Raw genomic sequence first — 22,549 nt, 5'->3', positions numbered from 1 at the left:
GAGCAGTACATTCCAGAATGTTATGCGTTGGTGCTAAATATCAAGTACTTCAAGGTCTAGGACAAATTCTGAATGAGCTTTCCATGAGCCTAACTCTTCTCCAAACTTAAAATGATCATTAAATAGGTACATTGTATATCTGGAGATGACATGCACATGTAAACATTTACCATGTGAATGAGTAAAAAAGTAGATACATGAGCATATTTTTATAGGTCAAAATCAGTGTCCATTGGTTTTCAGTTAAGAGCTCATCAATGAAACCTTTATTGAACACCTACTTTGTATTTAGCACTCTACTAAATACTATTAGAAAAATATTAGAAAGCAATGGCTTAGCACTTTGTTCCTACCTATCTTCTAGAACTTTTGCATCATCTAGTTTGTTGGGTATGGGTCCATTGTAAGGGCAATAGGCTGGCAGCATACAGATGTGTTGGTTTGCACAACAGCATTTTAAAATATTTTGGTTTGAAAGCGTTTAGGCAGGAAATCTGTCTCCTATGGCACAGCCAAACTGTTGCTTCTTGTCCTGTGAAAACTGCTTCACCCATTTTTGATTACCTGTCTGGAACAGTCTGCACCCCCTGGTTCAAGCTGTGTCCTGGATGAGGAGAGGGACAGTGTAATTTTCATTTTGTAGCTCTCATGTCGTTGGTTCTCAAAGTTCAGTGTGCAAAGTCTTAAGGGCTACTTATTAAAAATGTTGACTCCTTGACCCTACCCAACACTTACCCAAACCTAATCCCTGGGAGTGGTGTCCTGGAATCTGCATTTTAAACAAGAGCCCTAGATGATTTTGATGAAGGTGTTTAGAAGGCAATACTTGGAGAAATACTGCCACGGGCTCTTCATCCTAAACCAGCACCATGCCTGGCCCAGAGGAGACACTCAGTAGCCTTTTGTTGTGAAGTCTCTGCCTCAAAGAGGTAGAAATGTAGTTGCTTATGGTATTAGACCAATGATCAAGAAAGGACAATGACTCCTTATGAAATAAGGTTACTCGAATAACTGGAACCCTGATGTGTAGGCTGGATGGGATTTCAGAGATTATTGGGTCAACCCACTCATGTTGCTGATGAGAAAACTGAGAAACTTTTCTTTTTTTATTGAACATTTATTGAAAGCCTACCATGTGCCAGGCACTGTGCTAGGTTGTGCCTTTGCACAAGTCCTCTTTGAATCTACCCTCACCCCTCTTGCCCGCACTGAAGCCTAGCAGAGTGCTGCATACATAGTGGATGCTCTTAATGGATGAGTGAATGAATCCACAGCTCAAATAAAATAAAATAAATGTGGAAAATGAGCATAAAAATTTATAATCAGATATAGGAAATGGTTATAACTTATAAAAACCAATTAATGCATTCCTCCTTCCCCTTTTCATATAACCTCCTCACACATATTTTTCATGGTTTCAAAAAATATTCTATTTTATTATTTAGAAAAAAAGATTCTAATTTTATCTATGATAGTTCTAAGTCTAGGGCTTATAACAGTTGCCATCTTTGGGTTATAGTAATGAAAGGCTAAAATTCTATATAAGGGCTATACAGTCTCCTGGGAGCCCAGTGCCCTGTATCTTTTGCTTGCCTATCCTGGAAAACTGTTTCTCTCTCTTCCAGGAAAATGGGTGATCGATCCCTCAGAGCTCACTTTTGTGCAGGAGATTGGCAGCGGGCAGTTTGGGCTAGTACATCTTGGCTACTGGCTCAACAAGGACAAAGTAGCCATCAAAACCATTCAGGAGGGGGCCATGTCGGAAGAGGACTTCATAGAGGAAGCTGAAGTCATGATGTGAGTGGCCAAAACAAGGGTATGCAAGGATGCTCTGGGGAGGACTGTCTGTACTATATAATTTCAATTCCGTTCTAATGCCATGTCATGCCACCTTCCTACTCAAAGCTCAGCGGTGGACTCCTACTGCACAGAGAATAAAATCCAGACTCCTCACTATGGCCCACAAGACCCTCCATGGCGTGCGTCCTTCTCCTTCCATCTCTCCCTCTGGGCCATGACATGCCAGTCCCACCAGCCTTCCTTCATCCTCACACTCACCCACTCCACTCCCTGACAGCCTTCAGTTCTCAGCTCAAGTATCATATCTTCTGAAAGGCCTTCTATGACTGGTCTGTCACCCTCCTACCTCCCTTCTGAAATTATAAATTTTTAAATTTTTAGTTATGTTTACTTTCTTTAAATATTATAAACTTTATTTCGCGAGCAGTTTTAAGTCTATCAAAAATGCACTGAAGGTACAAAGAGTTCCTATAGACCCACACACACACACAGTTTCCCCTATTATTAACATGTTACATTAGTGTGGTATGTTTGTTATAATTGATGAACCAATATTGAAATACGGTTAGTAATTAAAGTCTACAGTTTACATCAGAGTTTACTCTTTGTTTAGACAAATGTGTGATGCCATCTAACCACCAACATGATATTATTCAGAGTAGTTTCACTGCCCTAAAAATGCCCTGTGCTCCACTTACCCTTCCCCTCTTCCCTCTCCCCCAAAACCATGTCAACCACTGATCTATTTACTGTCTCTATAGTTTTTCCTTTTCCAGAATGCCATACAATTGGAGCCCCTGTATATAGCCCTTTCACATTTGCCTCTATCACTTAGCAATATAAATTTAGGTTTCCTCCACGTATTTTCATGAATTGATAGATCATTTCTTTTATCACTGAATAACATTTCATTGTATGGATGTGCCACAGTTTGTTTAACCATTCAGCTATTGAAGAGTATCTTTGTTCCTTCCAATTTTGGGAGATTATGAATAAAGCTGCTATAAACCTTCACATGCAAGTTTTTGTGTGGACATAAGTTTTCAACTCCTTTGGGTAAATACCTAGGAGTGCAGTTGCTGGATCCTATGGTAAGCTTATGTAAGAAACGGCTTTGTAAGAAACTGCCAACTGTCTTCCAAGGTGGCTCTACCATTTTGCACTCCCACCAGCCAATGAGTAAGAGTTGCTGTCACTGCTGTTTACTTTTTATAGCCTGGTTTTCCACTAGATTGTAAACTCCAGAAGAGCAGGGGGTTGTCTGTCTTATACATCATATCCCTGACATCGCCTGGCATAAAGGGACTGCTTGGTAAACAGTGGTTGAATGAATAACATCTAGGAAGGGATTTTATGAGCCCAAAATGTAGAAAAAGCAAAGAGCTGGCTGTTGGAGTCAAGTTATTACTGAGGCATTTGGTAGACCAGTAATGATAATAATCACTAACATTTGGATAATGTTTTGTAAGTTACAAAGCTCTTTTCACAAACCCTCTCTCACTCAATCGAATCCAGATTTGACATTTTGGACCAGATAATTCCTTATTATGGGGAATGTCCTGTGCAGTGTAGGATGTTTTACAATATCCCTGGCCTCTACCCACTAGATCTTCCTCCTCAGTTGCAATAACCAAAAATGTCTCCGGATATTGCCAAATGTCCCCTGGGGGGTAAAACTGCCCCCAGCTGAGAACCTCTAGTCTAATCTATTTCTCACAAACGCTCCATGAGGCATGGTCATCACCTCCATTCTACAGTTTGGGAGGTTGAGGTTCAATTCACAGTGGAAGGGAATCAACAAAGTCCTTAGGAGACATATCCCGTGTTCTGCCCCTTATACCTATGAACCCACACATCTCAGTTTTGCCCAGGACAGTCCAGTTTATGCCTGCTATCCAGAAGTATTATTGATAGCGTCCTCTTTCATTGTCAAAATTGTCCCAGATTGAATGCTAAATTATATGGTTATGTCAACTATACCCCAGGAGATACTGGGAAGGTCTAAAGAGATGAAGCTATTTGTTCTTGTTGCTAGTAATGATCAGTCCCATGCAATGCAAAGCAATGAACTACTCTTTCAAATGACAAGTTACAATGAACACAATCCCATGAGTTTTCACTTTGTTTTAGGCAAGGAATAGATTTTGTTTTCAAAACCATGAGTTGGATGAAGTGACCATCAGGTATTTAGGTGCCATAAAATGTTCAGTACTTTCAGAAGACTGCATTTGGACCATCTCACCTCTTGCCTTTTTCCTCCAGGAAACTCTCTCACCCCAAACTGGTCCAGCTCTATGGTGTGTGCCTGGAGCAGGCCCCCATCTGCCTGGTGTTTGAGTTCATGGAGCATGGCTGCCTGTCCGATTACCTGCGCAGCCAGCGGGGGCTCTTTGCTGCGGAGAGCCTGCTGGGCATGTGCCTGGACGTGTGTGAGGGCATGGCCTACCTGGAGGAGGCGTGTGTCATCCACAGAGACCTGGTAAGAAGGTGCAGGGGACGGGGCAAACACCTGCGGGTCCAGGAGGAAGGGGTGTGTCCCCCTTAAATGTAGCGCTACCAAGACTGGGAAAGCACTAACAAACACCAAGTCACTGACCATCTCCCTACCCCTCTCAACTTCTTCCTTTCTCCACATATTTTGGGAAGTCCTAGAAGGAAAGAATTGCATGAGGACTCAGATCTGCTCTAACCCCAGCCCCACCTTTAGCTGTGTGCAGTCCCTTTCACCCTGAGTTTTACTTTGCATTCTTTTAAAATGGAGTTTGTTATCTCTAAAAGTTCCTCTAATGCAGCACTCTGTGATACTAACTATGGGCTATCGAGGAATAGTTTTAAGAAGACTAACTAACTTTAGTTAACATTTTCTATCATTTGAAGTCGCATTACAGTATATCATTGTTTAGACAACACCATAGATTGCTTTTCTAATTAGGATCCCATGAATAAAGATAAAAGACCAAACTTGCTTATCTTGATAAAGGCTCTTACACATTCAACTTTCTAGCTAACTTCCAGCAAGCACTCGTGAAAATTAATTAATGTTTGTAAAGCTCCTTGATGCTCTTGTACAACAGCACATAGAAAAGCAAAGGACTGTGATTATAGGAGACTCCTTAATTACTAGTTATTCGCCAACAGTATTCCTCTTACTCTTATTTGCCTGTCTCCTCTCCAGGCTGCCCGGAACTGTTTGGTGGGAGAAAACCAAGTTATCAAGGTGTCTGACTTTGGGATGACAAGGTAATAAGAGGATGTGGTGCCAGCAAAGTCTTGGGAATGGGCACTCAGGGTCCTGGATGTTGACATTTTCCCTCCACCCTCTTCCCAGGTTCGTCCTTGATGATCAGTACACCAGTTCCACAGGCACCAAATTCCCAGTGAAGTGGGCATCCCCAGAAGTTTTCTCTTTCAGTCGCTACAGCAGCAAGTCAGACGTGTGGTCATTTGGTAGGTGTCGTCCTGGCCCCACGTGATGTGGGACTGGGGCGAGCTGCTTCCTTTGTCAAATGCAGGCAAGCCTACCTGCCCTGAACGGATCTCAAGGGCATCGCACTGAGGGTCTGGGTGTAAAACCGGTTCCAAAAAGCATGAAGGGGTTCTCATTATTATATGTATTCCTGGAGATCTTTGAAGTGGGAGGAGAAAGTAAAAGTTGAAATTTAGGACTCAGGTGGCTGCTGTTGTGAGGTCAAGAGCTGGGGGAGTTGCGATATAAGAATATGAACTCCTTGAGGGCAGGGGCCACGTTTTGTCCAACATTATATTTCTATGCTTACCCCTCAATAAGCATTTTATTCATTCCTTCCATGACAATTTATTAAGCATCTCCTATAGGTCAGGGGCTAAACTAGAAGCTGAGGATACACAGGGCATAAAAGACTAACTCCTCTTGGGGCTAAATTTTAGCAGATACACAGAAAACAATCACATAAACTAACTAACAGATACACGTACAAAATAAAGCCAGATAGTAATAAATAAGTGCTATGAAAAAACTAAAACACAGTAATGGGATAGAGAGTGCCTGGGATGGGAGGAAGGCTGCTTTAAGTAGCATGGTCTGGGAAGACCACTCTGAGAAGGGGATTCTTGAACTGAAACTTGAATGAGAAGAATCCACCCCATTTGAAGAGCTGGTGAACAGTGTTCCTGACAGAGGGATGAGCAAGATCTAAAGTTTGGTGTATCCAAAGAACAGGGTGTACTGACTTAGTGAAACAGTGGTAGCCAATAAAGTTGGAAAGCCATAGTAAGGAATTAGAATTTCTAATAAGTGCAATGGACATGGATGAATGAAAGAATGATTGGATGATGTTGATGTGGCAGGAAGTACTAAATGTTCTTGCTGAATTTGTCATGTCATCCTAAACCATAGTTCATGCATACTAAAGTATGCACAAAAATATCCTGGACAATCTCTTTAATTTGGATTGCAAGAAAGGTTGTACTTTGGGCAGGAACTGGTTACCTTTCTATATGATGGGAAGGGTTTGCTGAGTGTATTGTCTAATATTAGAAACCAGGGGGAATCTGGCTAATCCAATCTCTTAGGAAAACTAGTTTTAAAGTCTTCTCCAGCATTTTAGATATTCTAAAATTATCTATTTCCAACATCCAAATGGTCTGTTAATTATGAATACTGATCCTTTTCCCTAAAACATGCTTACCTGGTCCCCATCCACCAGCCCAAGCTATGACTTTGTTTAGCCAGGTTTAAATTACAGAATGAACTTGGAAGAAATGAAACTGCACTAACAGCATTCTTGGAACACTTTTCTTTCCCACCTAGTGCATATACCTAGGAAGGCTAGGGCTGATGTGTGGCCATCTCGCTATGGGTGATGAAGGCGGTCACACTACACACAGCCCAGGGTCCCTCTAAAAGGTGTTTAGAGAAATGGCCACTTTGGCACACTCACCTCCTCACTCTAAATGAAATGGGTTTATTCTGCACCAGGGTGTCAGCCTGGGAATTTTCTGCTGCCTGTTTTAATTAGAGGGTTGGCTGAAGTCTATCCCTACCTAGGATGTGTCATTTGATGAGAGTCCAGAGATGAGGTTGCTTGATGCATACAGAATAGAATAGGTTCAGTGAAGAAAGCGTGAGAAAACTGGGGTGGCAATCTGAGAAACAGACCTGGATGGACTGGGAGTTTGATACCTGCCTCAAGGCCATTGGACTTTAAGACAGGCATTTTAAGAGTCTTGCCCTACTTAACTGTGCTATTTGGAGCAAGTGAAATAGCTTCTTTGGGCCTTTACTCAGTTTCGTCTTCTATACATTACAAGGCTTACATGAAAGCAATTGTTTTCAAACTGTTCTTTAGCAGCACAATCCCCCTTTCAAAGAAATCTCACTAGATTCTGGCATTTTGGGGAGCTAAATAGCATACAGTCAAATTCTGAATTTCCACAATTCCTGGGGCATCTCCGAGAAACCTGAGAAATTCAGATTCAGTAGGTTCAGGCTGAGGCCCAAGAATCTGCCATTTTTAACAAACTTCTGAAGTTATTTTTATGCAGGTTTTTTTTGGGATCACACTTTGGGAAACTAAGCCTTAAAGTTCTATGGATTATGCCTTGAAATCCATTGGTTTAGCCCATTGCAAGCTCTCTTCCCACTGATAGCCTATGAATATATATAATGAAACTGGGTATGATGTCTCTACTAAGGGCAGAAAAGGAAAAGAGATTAAATCAGAAGTCAAAAATAGACAAACTGAATAGGTGTTTTGCATGACATATACAGTATTTTTTTCCTCATTAAAATATTATCAGACTTTATATTTAGCAGCAGTTTTGGGTTTACAGAAAAATTGAGCAGAAAGTATACTGAGTTGCCAAATACCTCCCAGGCACATACAGTTTCTCCTATTATAAACATCGTGCATTAGTGTGGTACATTTGTTACAATGATGAGCCAATATTGATATATTCATATTAACTAAAGACCATAGGGGCCACTCTTTGTGTTGTACAGTTGTATGGCTTTTGACAAATGCAAAATATCATGTATCTACTGTTACAGTATCATACAGAATAGTTTCACTGCCCTTAAAATGCCCTGTCCTCCACTTATTTATCCTATCCCTAACCCCAACTCTGATCTCCTGGCAACTACCTATTTCTTACTTTCTCTGTTTTGCCTTTTCCAGAGTATCATATAGTTGGAGTCAAATAGTACGCAGCCTTTTCAGACTGGCTTCTTTCACTTTGCAATATGCATCTAACATTCCTCCATGGCTTTTCCAGGCCTGATAGCTCATTTGCTTTTATCGCGAATAATACTCCATCTACATGGTATTCTTCAAAATTAAAATTAGTGACCAAAAATTGAGTTCACATTTTTAAACTCTCAATTTCTGACTTCTTTTTAAAAATCAGAAAATATGGCACTCCTGAATCCTCATTCCCATGTGCCATAAGTTGGATGGAGCTGAATTGCAGATGTCCCCTTAAGACAGAACTTCTGATCTGCAGTTCTCCATGATCCTGGCCGGTCCCTGTTGTGTCACACCTCACCCACTCCATTCATTTACATCATCTGTACAGACCTTGGTGTTTATGTTCCCTGAAACTTTAAGTTGTAGGCATTTGAATTAGAGATAACAAAGGGCCAAGCCTGACCACGTGGAAATTTCAGAAACCTCAGTTCTGTAGAAACATGTCAGGCCTTATCAGCCTTAGGTGGACTTGATATCGTACTTCTTGGAGGCAGGAGCGTGAATCTTAATGCGGAGGTTTGTTTGTTGGTTTGCTGTCTGTGGACTTTATGGTTACACGTTCTGTGCTCACCATTTCTCTAGGTGTGCTGATGTGGGAAGTCTTTAGCGAAGGCAAAATCCCATATGAAAACCGAAGCAACTCGGAGGTGGTGGAAGACATCAGCACAGGATTTCGGCTATACAAGCCCCGGCTGGCCTCCTCACTGATCTACCAGATCATGAATCATTGCTGGAAAGAGGTCAGTAGAGGAAGTGGTTTCCCCTGCATTATAATCTGTGAATTCAGGGCCCGCCCCCCTTCCCTGGAGAAAGGAATTCTCTTAGAAGAAGGAGGCAGCAGGGATGACTAAAACAGATTAGAAGAAAAGTGACTTTGAGGGTGAATGAACTACAGAGATTCCCCTTCCCTGACAGAGCTGACAGTGACCTTAAGTACTTGACTTGCCACATAATGTCATGAGCCATAAACCTAGGCCAATCCCTCCCTGATAATCTGAGAAGAGAAAAAAATACCTGTAACATTAGAAATCCATTGAAAGTATTTGAAGTTAGTTCTATTAATTAGGAAACTGAAGTTCATTTGTGCTGTGAAAATATTAAAGTGGCATAAAGTTCATTTTATTCATTCAACAAAACTTTATTGAGACCCTGTTCTCAGGTCTGGGGTTTCAGAATGGGAGCCAGTTAACTCTGGCCCAGACATCTCAGCTACCCCATGCCTGGATCGCCGCCTGTGCGACCACATCAGTAGGAGTCTCAAATATCCCGTGGTGAGTTAGAAAATTGTACAATTCAGAGTTTCAAGTTGCTGAAATAGTGAACAAAAATTCAGATTACTGAAGGACAACAAAGTGGAACTGAGAAACTATAGGCCATTTAGGATTTGGACTCAGCTCTCCCATTTCTTAGTCATTAATCTTGAGCAATTCTCTGAACCTCCTTTCTTACTCTTAAAAGAAAGTTAAATAATACTTGACCTGTAGGCTCCTAGAGCTTTTATAATCGGAAACAAAGAAAGACATAAATATGGACATAAAGCAAATATTGCCTACTTTGTAATGATTAAGTACTATAGTAATAATGATAGCTGATATTTATTTAGCACTGTTTTACTTTTTAAACTCATTGATTTTTCTAATTAACTCACCTTATTTTTAGAGGTTTTAGATTTACAGAAAAATAAAGCAAATAGTACAGAAAGTTCCCATACATCCCCTCACCTGCACAGTTTCCTCTGTTATTAACATTTTGCATTAGTATACTATATTTGTTATAATTAAAGAACCAATATTGATACATTATGATTAATTAAAGCCCATAGTTTACATTAAGGTTCATTCTGTGTGCTATGCAGTTCTATGGGTTTTGACAAATGCATAATACCATGATCCACCATTACAGTATTATACAGAATAGTTTCACTGCCCCAAAAAAATCCCACATGCCACCTCATCTCTCCCCTCCCCCCAAACCTGTGGCAACTACTGATCCTTTTACTGTATAGTTTTGCCTTTTCCAGTATGTTATATATTTGAAATCATGTAATATATAGCCCCTTCAAACTGGCTTCTTTCTCTTAGCAATATGCATAAAGATTCCTCTATGTCTTTTCATGAATTGACGGTTCATTTCTTTTTATTGCTGAATAATATTCCAATATACAGATGTACCATGGTTTGCTTATTCACTCATCTACAGAAGGGAATATTGGTTGCTTCCAACTTGCAGTTATGAATAAAGCTGCTATAAAATCTGAGTTCAGGTTTTTACGTGTTCATAAGTTTTCAACTCAGTTGGATAAATAACTAGGAGTGTGATTGCTGGATCATATGGTAAGACTATGTTTAACTTTGTGAGAAACTGCCAGACTGTCTTCCAAAGAGGCTATTCCATTTGGCATTCCCACCAGTAATAAATGAGAATTCCTGCTACTCTTCATCCTTGTCACATTTGGTATCATCAGTTTTTGGGATTTTAACCATTCTAATAGCTATACAGTGGTATTTTATTATTGTTCTAATTTGCAATTCCCTAATGACATATGATATTGAGCATCCTTTCATATGCTTATTTGCCATCTGTATATCTTCTATGGTGAGATGTCTGTTCACATCTTTCGCCCATTTTTAAATCAGTTAGTTTGTTTTCTTTCTTTTTTTTTTTTTTACTAATTCTATTTCTTTTATTGAATCAAGTATTTCCCAATTTTATTTTATTTTATTTTTTATCTTCATTTTCTTGAGATATATTCACATACCACGCAGTCATACAAAACAAATCGTACATTCAGTTGTTCACAGTACCATTACATAGTTGTACATTCATCACCTAAATCAATCCCTGACACCTTCATTAGCACACACACAAAAATAACAACAATAAAAATTAAAGTGAAAAAGAACAATTGAAGTAAAAAAGAACACTGGGTACCTTTGTCTGTTTGTTTGTTTGTTTCCTTCCCCAATTTTTCTACTCATCCATCCATAAACTAGACAAAGTGGAGTGTGGTCCTTATGGCTTTCCCAATCCCATTATCACCCCTCATAAGCTACATTTTTATACAACTGTCTTCGAGATTCATGGGTTCTGGGTTGTAGTTTGATAGTTTCAGGTATCCACCACCAGCTACCCCAATTCTTTAGAACCTAAAAAAGGTTGTCTAAAGTGTGCGTAAGAGTGCCCACCAGAGTGATCTCTCGGCTCGTTTTGGAATCTCTCTGCCACTGAAGCTTATTTCATTTCCTTTCACATCCCCCTTTTGGTCAAGAAGATGTTCTCCATCCCACGATGCCGGGTCTACATTCCTCCCCGGGAGTCATATTCCACGTTGCCAGGGAGATTCACTTCCCTGGGTGTCTGATCCCACGTAGGGGGGAGGGCAGTGATTTCACCTTTCAAGTTGGCTTAGCCAGAGAGAGAGGGCCACATCTGAGCAACAAAGAGGCATTCTGGAGGAGACTCTTAGGCACAAATACAGGGAGGTCTAGCCTCTCCTTTGCAGCAACCGTCTTCCCAAGGGTAAAACTTATGGTAGAGGGCTCAACCCATCAAACCACCAGTCCCCTATGTCTGTGGTCATGTTAGCAACCATCGAGGTGGGGTAGGCCAATACCCCTGCATTCTCCAGAGGCTCCTCAAAGGGGCTCTACATATTTTTTTCCTTGTTTGTTTTCTTTTTTAACTTTTTTTTTAATCAACTGTATGAAAAAAAAATTAAAAAAAAAAAAAACATACAATTAAAGAACATTTCAAAGAGACCATAACAAGGGAATAAGAAAAAGACAACTAACCTAAGATAACTGCTTTACTTCCAGCATGTTCCTACTTTACCCCAAGAAAGTTACCTAATACAGCAACATTTCTGTGAACTTGTTCCTACTATATCCATCAGAAATTAACAGACCATAGTCATTCCTGGGCATCCCCAGAACGTTAAATAGCTTATCTGTTCTTCTTGGATTGTTGTTCCCCCTTCCTTAATTGCTCTCTATTGCTAGTTCCCCTACATTCTACATTATAAACCATTTGTTTTACATTTTTCAAAGTTCACATTACTGGTAGCATATAATATTTCTCTTTTTGTGCCTGGCTTATTTCGCTCAGCATTATGTCTTCAAGGTTCATCCGTGTTGTCATATGTTTCACGAGATCGTTCCTTCTTACTGCCGTGTAGTATTCCATCGTGTGTATATATCACATTTTATTTATCCACTGATCTGTTGAAGGACATTTCGGTTGTTTCCGTCTCTTGCCAATTGTGAATAATGCTGCTATGAACATTGGCATGCAGATATCTGTTCATGTCACTGCTTTCCGATCTTCTGGGTATATACCGAGATGTGCAATCGCTGGATTGAATGGTAACTCTGTATCTAGTTTTCTAAGGAACTGCCAGACTGACTTCCAGAGTGGCTGAACCATTATACAGTCCCACCAACAATGAATAAGAGTTCCAATTTCTCCACATCCCTTTCAGCATTTGTAGTTTCCTGTTTGTTTAATGGCAGCCATTCTAATCGGTGTGAGATGGTATCTCATTGTGGTCTTACTTTGCATCTCTCTAACAGCTAGTGAAGCTGAACATTTTTTCATGTGTTTCTTGGCCATTTGTATTTCCTCTTCAGAGAACTGTCTTTTCATATCTTTTGCCCATTTTATAATTGGGCTGTCTGTACTATTGTCATTGAGTTGTAGGATTTCTTTATATATGCAAGATATCACTCTTTTGTCAGATACATGGTTTCCAAAAATTTTTTCCCATTGAGTTGGCTGCCTCTTTACCTTTTTGAGAAATTCCTTTGAGGTGCAGAAACTTCTAAGCTTGAGGAGTGCCTGTTTATCTATTTTTTCTTTTGTTGCTTATGCTTTGGGTGTAAAGTCTAGGAAGTGGCCACCTAATACAAGGTCTTGAAGATGTTTTCCTACATTATCTTCTAGGAGTTCTATGGTACTTTCTTTTATATTGAGATCTTTGGTCCATTTTGAGTTAATTTTTGTGTAGGGTGTGAGGTAGGGGTCCTCTTTCATTCTTTTGGATATGGATATCCAACTCTCCCAGCCCCATTTGTTCAAAAGACCATTATGACTCAGTTCAGTGACTTTGGGGGCCTTATCAAAGAGCAGTCGGCCATAGATCTGAGGGTCTATCTCTGAATTCTCAATTCGATTCCATTGATCTATATGTCTATATTTGTGCCAGTACCATGCTGTTTTGACAACTGTGGCTTTATAATAAGCTTCAAAGTCAGGGAGTGTAAGTCCCCCCGCTTCGTTTTTCTTTTTTAGAGTGTCTTTAGCAATTCGAGGCATCTTCCCTTTCCAAATAAATTTGATAACTAGCTTTTCCAAGTCTGCAAAGTAGGTTGTTGGAATTTTGATTGGGATTGCATTGAATCTATAGATGAGTTTGGGTAGAATTGATATCTCAATGACATTTAGCCTTCCTATCCATGAACATGGAATATTTTTCCATCTTTTAAGGTCCCCTTCTATTTCTTTTAGTAGAGTTATGTAGTTTTCTTTGTATAGGTCTTTTACATCTTTGGTTAAGTTTATTCCTAGGTACTTGATTTTTTTTAGTTGCTATTGAAAATGGTATCTTTTTCTTGAGTGCCTCTTCAGTTTGTTCATTTCTAGCATATAGAAACATTACTGACTTATGTGCATTAATCTTGTATCCCGCTACTTTGCTAAATTTGTTTATTAGCGCTAGTAGCTGCATCGTCGATTTCTCAGGGTTTTTCAGATATAAGATCATATCATCTGCAAACAATGACAGTTTTACTTCTTCTTTTCCAATTTGGATGCCTTTTATTTCTTTGTCTTGCTGGATTGCCCTGGCTAGCACTTCCAGCACAATGTTGAATAACAGTGGTGACAGCGGGCATCCTTGTCTTGTTCCTGATCTTAGAGGGAAGGCTTTCAGTCTCTCACCATTGAGTACTATGCTGGCTGTGGGTTTTTCATATATGCTCTTTATCATATTGAGGAAGTTTCCTTCAATTCCTACCTTTTGAAGTGTTTTTATCAAAAACGGATGTTGGATTTTGTCAAATGCTTTTTCAGCATCTATTGAGATGATCATTTGATTCTTCCCTTTTGAATTTTTAATGTGTTGTAATACATTGATTGATTTTCTTATGTTGAACCATCCTTGCATGCCTGGAATGAACCCCACTTGGTCATGGTGTATGATTTTTTTAATGTGTCTTTGGATTCGATTTGCAAGTATTTTGTTGAGGATTTTTGCATCTATATTCATTAGGGAGATTGGCCGGTAGTTTTCCTTTTTTGCAGCATCTTTGCCTGGTTTTGGTATTAGATTGATGTTAGCTTCATAAAATGAGTTAGGTAGTGTTCCATTTTCTTCAATGTTTTGAAAGAGTTTGAGTAAGATTGGTGTCAGTTCTTTCTGGGAAGTTTGGTAGAATTCCCCTGTGAAGCCGTCTGGCCCTGGGCATTTATTTGTGGGAAGATTTTTGGTGACTGATTGGATGTCTTTGCTTGTGATGGGTTGACTGAGGTCTTCTATGTCTTTTCTGGCCAGTCTAGGTTGTTCATATGTTTCCAGGAAATTGTCCATTTCCTCTACATTATCCAGTTTGTTGCCATACAGTTGTTCACAGTATCCTCTTTCAATTTTTTTAATTTCTTCAGGATCTGCAGTTATGTCACCTTTTTCATTCATTATTTTGTTTATATGGGTCTTCTCTCTTTTGATTTTGTCAGTCTAGCTAGGGGCTTGTCAATCTTGTTGATCTTCTCAAAGAACCAACTTTTGGTGATATTTATCCTCTCTATTGTTTTTTTGTTCGCTGTGTCATTTATTTCTACTTTAATCCTTGTTATTTCTTTTATTCTACTTGGTTTAGGACTGGTTTGCTGTTCATTTTCTAGCTTCTTCAGTTGATCCATTAGTTCTTTGATTTTGGCTCTTTCTTCCTTTTTAATATATGCGTTTAGTGCTATAAATTTCCCCCTCAGTACTGCTTTTGCTGCATCCCATAGATTTTGGTATGTTGTGTTCTCATTTTCATTCGTCTGTATGTATTTAGCAATTTCTCTTGCTATTTCTTCTTTAACCCACTGATTGTTTAGGAGTGTGTTGTTTACCCTCCAGGTATTTGTGAATTTTCTAAGTCTCTGATGGTTACTGACTTCTAATTGTATTCCATTGTGGTCAGAGAATGTGCTTTGAATAATTTCAATCTTTTTAAATTTATTGAGGCTTGTTTTATGTCCCAGCATATGATCTATTCTGGAGAAAGTTCCATGAGCACTAGAGAAGAATGTGCATCCTGGTGATTTGGGATGTACTGTTCTGTATATGTCTGTTAATCTAATTCATTTATCATATTGTTTAGGTTTTCAATTTCCTTATTGGTCTTCTTTCTGGTTGATCTATCTATAGGAGAGAGTGAGGTGTTGAAGTCTCCCACAATTATTGTGGAAACATCAATTGCTTCGTTTAGTTTTGCCAGTGTTCCTCTCATGTATTTTGTGGCACCTTGATTGGGTGCATAGACATTTATGATTGTTATTTCTTCTTGTTGAATTGCCCCTTTTATTAGTATGTAGTGGCCTTCTTTGTCTCTCAAAACATCCCTGCATTTAAAGTCTATTTTATCTGAGATTAATATTGCTACATCTGCTTTCTTTTGGCTGTAGCTTGAATGAAATATTTTTTTCCAGCCTTTCACTTTCAATTTCTTTGTGTCCCTGTATCTAAGATGAGTCTCTTGTATGCAACATATTGATGGTTCATTTTTTTTGATCCATTCTGCGAATCTATATCTTTTAATTGGGGAGTTTAATCCATTTACATTCAACGTTATAACCATGAAAGCATTTCTTGAATCAGCCATCTTATCCTTTAGTTTATGTTTGTCATATATATTTTTCCCCTCTCTCTATTAATATCCTTTATTGTACCCATACCGAATGTCTTTAGTACTGAACCTTTCTCCAAGTCTCTCTGTCCTTTCTTTGTTTCTCTGTCTGTAGGGCTCCCTTTAGGATCTCCAGTAGGGCAGGTCTCTTGTTAGCAAATTCTCTCAGCATTTGTTTGTCTGTGAAAAATTTAAGCTCTCCCTCAAATTTGAAGGAGAGCTTTGCTGGATAAAGTATTCTTGGTTGGAAATTTTTCACACTCAGAATTTTAAATATGTCGTGCCACTGCCTACTCGCCTCCATGGTGGCTGCTGAGTAGTCACTACTTAGTCTTATGCTGTTTCCTTTGTATGTGGTGAATTGCTTTTCTCTTGCTGCTTTCAGAACTTGCTCCTTCTCTTCCGTGTTTGACAGTGTGATCAGAATATGTCTCGGAGTGGGTTTATTTGGATTTATTCTATTTGGAGTTTGCTGGGCATTTATGATTTCTGTATTTATGTTGTTTAGAAGATTTGGGAAGTTTTCCCCAACAATTTCTTTGAATACTCTTCCTAGACCTTTACCCTTTTCTTCCCCTTCTGGAACACCAATGAGTCTTATATTTAGACATTTTATATTATCTACCATATCCCTGAGGTCCATTTCGATTTTTTCAATTTTTTCCCCAGTCTTTATTTTATGATTTCATTTTCCATTCTGTCATCTTCAAGGTCACTGATTCGTTGTTCAACTTCCTTTAGTCTTGTACTGTGAGTGTCCAGAATCTTTTTAATTTGGTCAATAGTTTCTTTAATTTCCATAAGATCATCTATTTTTTTATTTAGTCTTGCAATGTCTTCTTTATGCTCTTCTAGGGTCTTCTTGATATCCTTTGTATCCCGTACTGTGGTCTCATTGTTCATCTTTAGTTCTTTGAGTAGCTGCTCTAGGTGCTGTGTCCCTTCTGATCTTTTGATTTGGGTGCTTGGGCTTGAGTTATCCATATTGTCTGGTTTTTTCATATGCTTCATAATTTTCTGTTGTTTTTGGCCTCTTGGCATTTGCTGAACTTGATAGGGTTCTTTTAGGATTTGTAGACCAATTGGAGTCCTTATCTCTAATTTATCAGATCTACAGCTTTGTGGAGTACACTTTCTCTAACTAACCAGCAGGTGGCGTCCACGAGCCACCTGTTCTCCACAAGCCAGTTCTCCCCTGCTTTGCCTTTGTGGTGAGTGGGGGAGTGAGTCTTGTGGGGTCCAATTGGTGTACCAAGCTTGCGTGTGTAGTTGGTGTTGCCCGCCCTGTATATGGGGCGTGTTTCTGGGCGGTCAGGGAGGGGGGGTGGCTCTAACAATCAAATCTCCCTGGTGATCCTGGAGTTTTAAAGCTGCTGCAATAGTCTAATCCTTCAGTTCAGTCCTGCCACAGTTTGTCTCTGCCACTGACCCACAAGTCCTTGGTATTGGCGTATGGCTCCTGAGAGTTTCGAGTGGGTCCCTCTTCCAGGCCGTGCACCCTTGGTCCTCTGTTGGGGGATGACTGTGCTATGTCACAGGTGAGTGCTGTCCCCCCAGGGTGGTTCTGGGCTGCTGGGCTGTGTAGGGAGGCTCCCAGTCTGCTGAAATGATGGCTGAATGGGGCTTTGTTAATTCACACTGCTCCACCTTCCCAACTCTGGGACAATCAGCTGAGGTTGCAGGGAAGGCTAATGTCCACGCCCAGTTTTGTGGTGTGTGCCTGTTATTTGAAGCACTTCTGTCACACTGGGTTGTCTGGGGCAGCTCTGGGCTATGGGGCTGGCGATGGGCAGGAGTGTTTCCTGTCCACCAGGATGATGGCTGTGGGCGGACACCCCCCTTTTCTTGGGGAGTTGTGGTGTTTAGTGAATTTTCTCAGCCACTGGATTATTGCCTTTTGTCTCAGAGCTCTCTTAGTTCTGCTCTTGTCTTGACCTGCCCAAATTGCAAGTCTTTGAGGCTTTCTGTATTGGGCTTCTTAGAGTAATTATTTTAGAAAAAGAAAAAAGGATTTAAAAAAAAAGGGGGGGGGCCCTCCTCACAGATCTAGTGGGTTATTGAAATGCTAAGAGACAAAGCAATTAGGGCCATTAAGGAAAGGTCCACAGGGCAGAGAGATCAGCATTTCTTTGGGATTTGCATATGAGCCTCAGGGCCTGAGCTCTGCCCTTCCCCTTTCTATGTTCACCAGAACTCCAAAAATCCTCCGCTTTTATTTTGGAGTTTTTCGTGCTGTTTTTTTCTATGCCTGTCTCCTCTCTGCTGGGCTGGCTGCTCTCAGATTCACTGGTGTCTGGTCTCAGTCTATCTATGGTTGGAGTTTGGATCAGTAGAATGAGTTTCCGATAAGGGCTGCCACTGCAGTTCTCCCTTCTCCTTCCCGGAGCTGACAGCCCCTCCTCCCATGGGACTGAGCCTGGCAGGGAGGGGTGCGGGTCCCCTGGCCACAAAAACTTACAGATTTCGCTGATCTCAGTGATACTTGTACGAAGTATGCCCAAAGTCAGATTGCTCTGTGGTGTCCAGTCCACACAGTTCCTGGCTTTCTACCTACTTTCCTGGAGGAGTAACTAAAACATACAGCTCATCAGTCTGCCATCTTGCCCTGCCTCCCCCTAGTTTGTTTCCTTATTGTTGATTTTTAGGAGTTCCTTATATATTTTGGACCCATGTCCTTTACAAGTTATGTGTTTTGCAAATATTTTCTCCCATTCAATGGCTTGTTTCTTCATTATCTTAACAGTGTCTTTCACAGAGCAGAAGTTTTAATTTTAATAAGTCCACCATCAATTTTTTCTTTCATGAATTGTGGTTTGATGTTATATTTAAAAACTCATCACCAATCCCAAGTTCATCTAGATTTTCTCTGATGTTATCTTCTATAAATTTTATAGTTTTATGTTTACATTTACATCTATGATTCATTTTTAGTTATTTTTTGTAATAGGTGTAAGGTCTGTATCTAGAGATCCTCCCCACCCCCTATGAATATCCTGTTGTTCCAGCACTGTTTGTTAAAAAGACTCTCCTTTTTCCATTGAATTCCCTTGCTCCTTTGTCAAAGAGCTGACTACATTTGTGTGGGTCTATTTCTGGGTTCTTTATTTGTTTCTCTGATCTGTTTGTCTATTCTGTTGCCAATACCATGCTGTATTGATTACTATAGCTTTATAGTAACTCTTAAAGTCAGGTGGTGTCAGTCTTCCATTTTGTCACCCTTCAGTATTATGTTGGCTATTTTGAGTCTTTTGCCTTTTCATATAACTTTAGAATCAGTTTGTCCATATCCACAGAATAACCTGGTGGGATTTTGATTGGAATTGCATTGAATTTATAGATCAAGTTGAGAAGAATTGACATCCTAACGATAGTGAGTCTTCCTATCCATGATCATGGAATACCTCTCCATTTACTTAGATCTTTGTAGATTTCTTTTATCAGAATTTTGTGGTTTTCCTCATATAAATTCTGTTCATATTTTGTTATTGTATTTCATTTTTTTGCTATTTAACATTTATTTTATGTATATTTATATATGATTTTATTTAATTATCATAACAATCTTATCAGATAGATACTATTATTATCCCATTTTACACGTGCTAAACTGAGGCTCAAAGAGGTGAAGTAACCTGCTCCAGATTACATGCTTATGAGTGATAAAGCTGAGATTCCAAACCCAGATACCCAGAATACCTGTTCTTAACTACTAGGACAAAATGCCTCCAGTACAATATATATGGAAACATATTTAAAAATCAACATAGAGTATTGCCATTGAATTCTGGTTTGCTCTGGATGTAGCCATGACACACAGGTACAAGGAACTCACGCCGATCTTTTCTTCTCTTTCCAGAGACCAGAAGACCGGCCGCCCTTCTCCATCCTGTTGGGTCAACTGGCTGAAATTGCCGAATCAGGACTTTAGCAGAGACTCAGTGCCAGGCCATAGGCTGCAGATATTGAATGGGGAGAGAAGTTCCCCCTCCACAGAGCATTAAAAACTGCCAGAGGCAGCCCAGCCTGTGATGCCCGTCCCTGAGCTGCCACCATGCAGCGCCCTGTTGGAGGCTGGCAGCCCAGCCACCGGCAGGAGGGTCAGCCACCGAGCTGGGAGCAGGGCCAGAAGCGCGGTGACGTCTCTGTCCTCCCTCTAGCCTCTTGTCAGATGTGTGCGCAGACCTCAATCTGACCACTTTCAGACATTTCTTGTACTTTTTGGTGAGAGACAAGGGTAGGACCCGGATTGTTATTTTTGTTATTATTTTTAAACATGAGTCTAAAGCTTGTGGGCCAAGGGAACTTTTTGTTTGACCCCACAACACAGTATACCAGGATGTGGCAGCAAAGGGAACAAAGGGCAAGATTCCTCATCTAGAAAAACCATTAGGTTAATTAAGGTCAGAAAGAGCAGGTTTTGCTGCTCTGATGCTGTGAGACACAGCTTCCTGCCACAGAGGGTGATGGAAATGCCTCTCACAGCAGACGCCAGATCTTCTGAGAAGCAGCTTCATGAGGCTTTATAGGGTACACTGCCACTTCTCTCCTTGAAGGGGGCATGGTAAGCTCTGTTAGATGGATTGGGGTAATCAATTCAGATCCCACAGTTGGGGTGTCAGATATCTGGTGTCTGGGAGGGAATGCAAGAGGGCAGCTGATGGTGGGGAACCCACTGGTACAAAGAAGGGCCTTAGGTTACTACCATTCTGATGCTCACCTCTAGTACTAAGTGAGGCAGGTAACTGTGTCTCCCCTTGTGCATAGAATTCTTCCACAGACATCCTAGGAGAAAATGATTACTTGTGAATACTGACTCTGGCTGAGGACTTGATCACGTTTTTGTCTGGCCCCTAGCAACCAGCGCCTCTCTCTGTACTATTCTACCCTCATCAACAGCGGGCATCACTGTGCGGTCAGTGTGGACTCCTGAAGAGCAATGGAAGCTTGTTTGACCCCCAGGGTTTAAAGTTTTAAAGTTGAAACTTCAAGGCTTCCCAAATTCTAGAAGAGGAGCAAGGAATCTGTTCATGCTCAAGCTGTCTGGGTGGAAACTGAGTCAGACACTCAGTCTGGTGCTTCCAAGATGCACAAGGATGCCTACTGTGGATTGAGCACTTAAAACAGTCACCCTGAATTTACGTCAATCCTGTGAGATAGTATTAACATTCCCACTTTATAAATAATAGAACTGAGGCTTTAAAAAGACACCTACTCAAAGTCACAGACTAGCAAGTGCAGAGATGGAATTCTAGCCCAAATCTGACTCCAGTGCAGATTCTTTATCCCTACTCAATGATGCCTCGTATTGATGAAAGAGACTGCAGAGGAGATAAGGACAGCAGAGAGAAAAGAAAATAGAAAGCCAATAAAGAAGTCGAGTTGCTCCCGCATAGACCATTATGGCTGGTGTGCGGGCCCTCCAACTTGGGATAGGATCTTCTCTTCTTCTCATCTGTATCCTCACCTTGGTCATAGTTGTTGACCTTGGAGTTACTCAGTTAATTAACCCTTTGATTCTCCCGGCCTGCCAGAGTCATGTTATATGAAGCCATTTATAAATGAACTTCAAAGCAGCTTTAAAAGATTCTCCTGCAGAGCATAAATGCTTCCTTTTCTTCTTCAGACCAACCTTGAGCTGCAGTCTTCTTGGACACTTTGTGAAGAGGAGTATTCCCTGATGTAAGAAGGAATTAATTTTCTTAGAGTGTTTAGATACACCTCATAGAAAAATTATCAGACGCTGTTGCAATAGGCTCTTTCTAATGCTTGTGTGATATTTTGGCCATCTTGTGGTTCAGACGCATAACTGTTAACCATAACTATTGTGAAACTGGGAGCCTAAGATAAAACTCTGTCATTCAGAAAATGATCTTACTTAACTCATCCAACATTATATCCGTGTTTACTTTTTGGCATTTTGTACATTCTCTTTTGGAGCCCCTAATTAAACATGATTTCGGGGATGTTCGGTCTAGAAGGAAAACATCAGAATTAACTGATCTCTGTGATCTGGTTTGGAAAATTCCCCTCCATATGGCATTATCTTTTCCAAGCTTGGATTCATTGAGGCCTTAACTGAAGACATGTATGTTGTTCAGCTCCCAGTGTCCTATTCCACAAATATGGGATTCTTGCCTGGATTCTTCCTCCCACATTTTGAAAACAGTGCAGTGCATTCAGAGAGAATTCTCTTATATGGTCATGTTGTGTAGATCTTGCATTTTGCATCTTTTAATACTGGGTATTTATATTTGGTTAGGATGAAGTATTTATTAGTGTACAGTCATTGCTAATGTTCAAGGTAGAAATGTTACAAATATCTCTTCCCTTTTGTAGAGTGAACTAAATTAAAGGTTGGGTATAGCAAATAAAAGCTGTATGTTTTTTAATAAATACAGTGTGTGTAGCCTGGGTTCCATATTTATTCTAATATCAAACTCCCAAACCTTTTCCTTAAGTAAAAAGGTAAGTTAAGATGAAAAAAAGGCTTTCATCTTCCACAAAAAGACATATAAAGATTACATAGCATTCAATAGCTCTCGTTCAACAAGTCAATATCAAATGATTCCTGTGTGTCATACACTATGCCAAGTTCAGTAGAAACAAAGATGAAAAACGCACAGTCTTTACTTTCAA

The 22,549-nt window shown here is 40.1% G+C and overlaps 1 protein-coding gene across 2 annotated transcripts in view; it reads left to right on the top strand.

Annotated features, from left to right (window-relative positions):
- Nucleotides 1–22,319, top strand: part of ITK (IL2 inducible T cell kinase) — a 79,347-nt gene extending 57,028 nt beyond the window's left edge. The window contains exons 12-17 of one of the 2 annotated variants that reach the window (XM_037798915.1): nucleotides 1,626–1,797; nucleotides 4,063–4,279; nucleotides 4,976–5,040; nucleotides 5,129–5,247; nucleotides 8,607–8,764; nucleotides 19,770–22,319. In XM_037798915.1, coding sequence (XP_037654843.1) covers nucleotides 1,626–1,797; nucleotides 4,063–4,279; nucleotides 4,976–5,040; nucleotides 5,129–5,247; nucleotides 8,607–8,764; nucleotides 19,770–19,841 — 803 coding nt within the window. In that variant the 3' untranslated portion in view covers nucleotides 19,842–22,319. The remainder of the gene's footprint in view (nucleotides 1–1,625; nucleotides 1,798–4,062; nucleotides 4,280–4,975; nucleotides 5,041–5,128; nucleotides 5,248–8,606; nucleotides 8,765–19,769) is intronic. The other variant, XM_037798916.1, reaches the window with a different exon arrangement.
- The last annotated feature ends 230 nt before the right edge of the window (nucleotides 22,320–22,549 follow it).

This window comes from Choloepus didactylus, chromosome 11 (genome assembly GCF_015220235.1).
Source record: "Choloepus didactylus isolate mChoDid1 chromosome 11, mChoDid1.pri, whole genome shotgun sequence".
NCBI lineage: Eukaryota > Metazoa > Chordata > Mammalia > Pilosa > Megalonychidae > Choloepus > Choloepus didactylus.
Note: the sequence above shows the minus strand (reverse complement) of the source record. Positions and strands in the feature narration are given on the sequence as shown.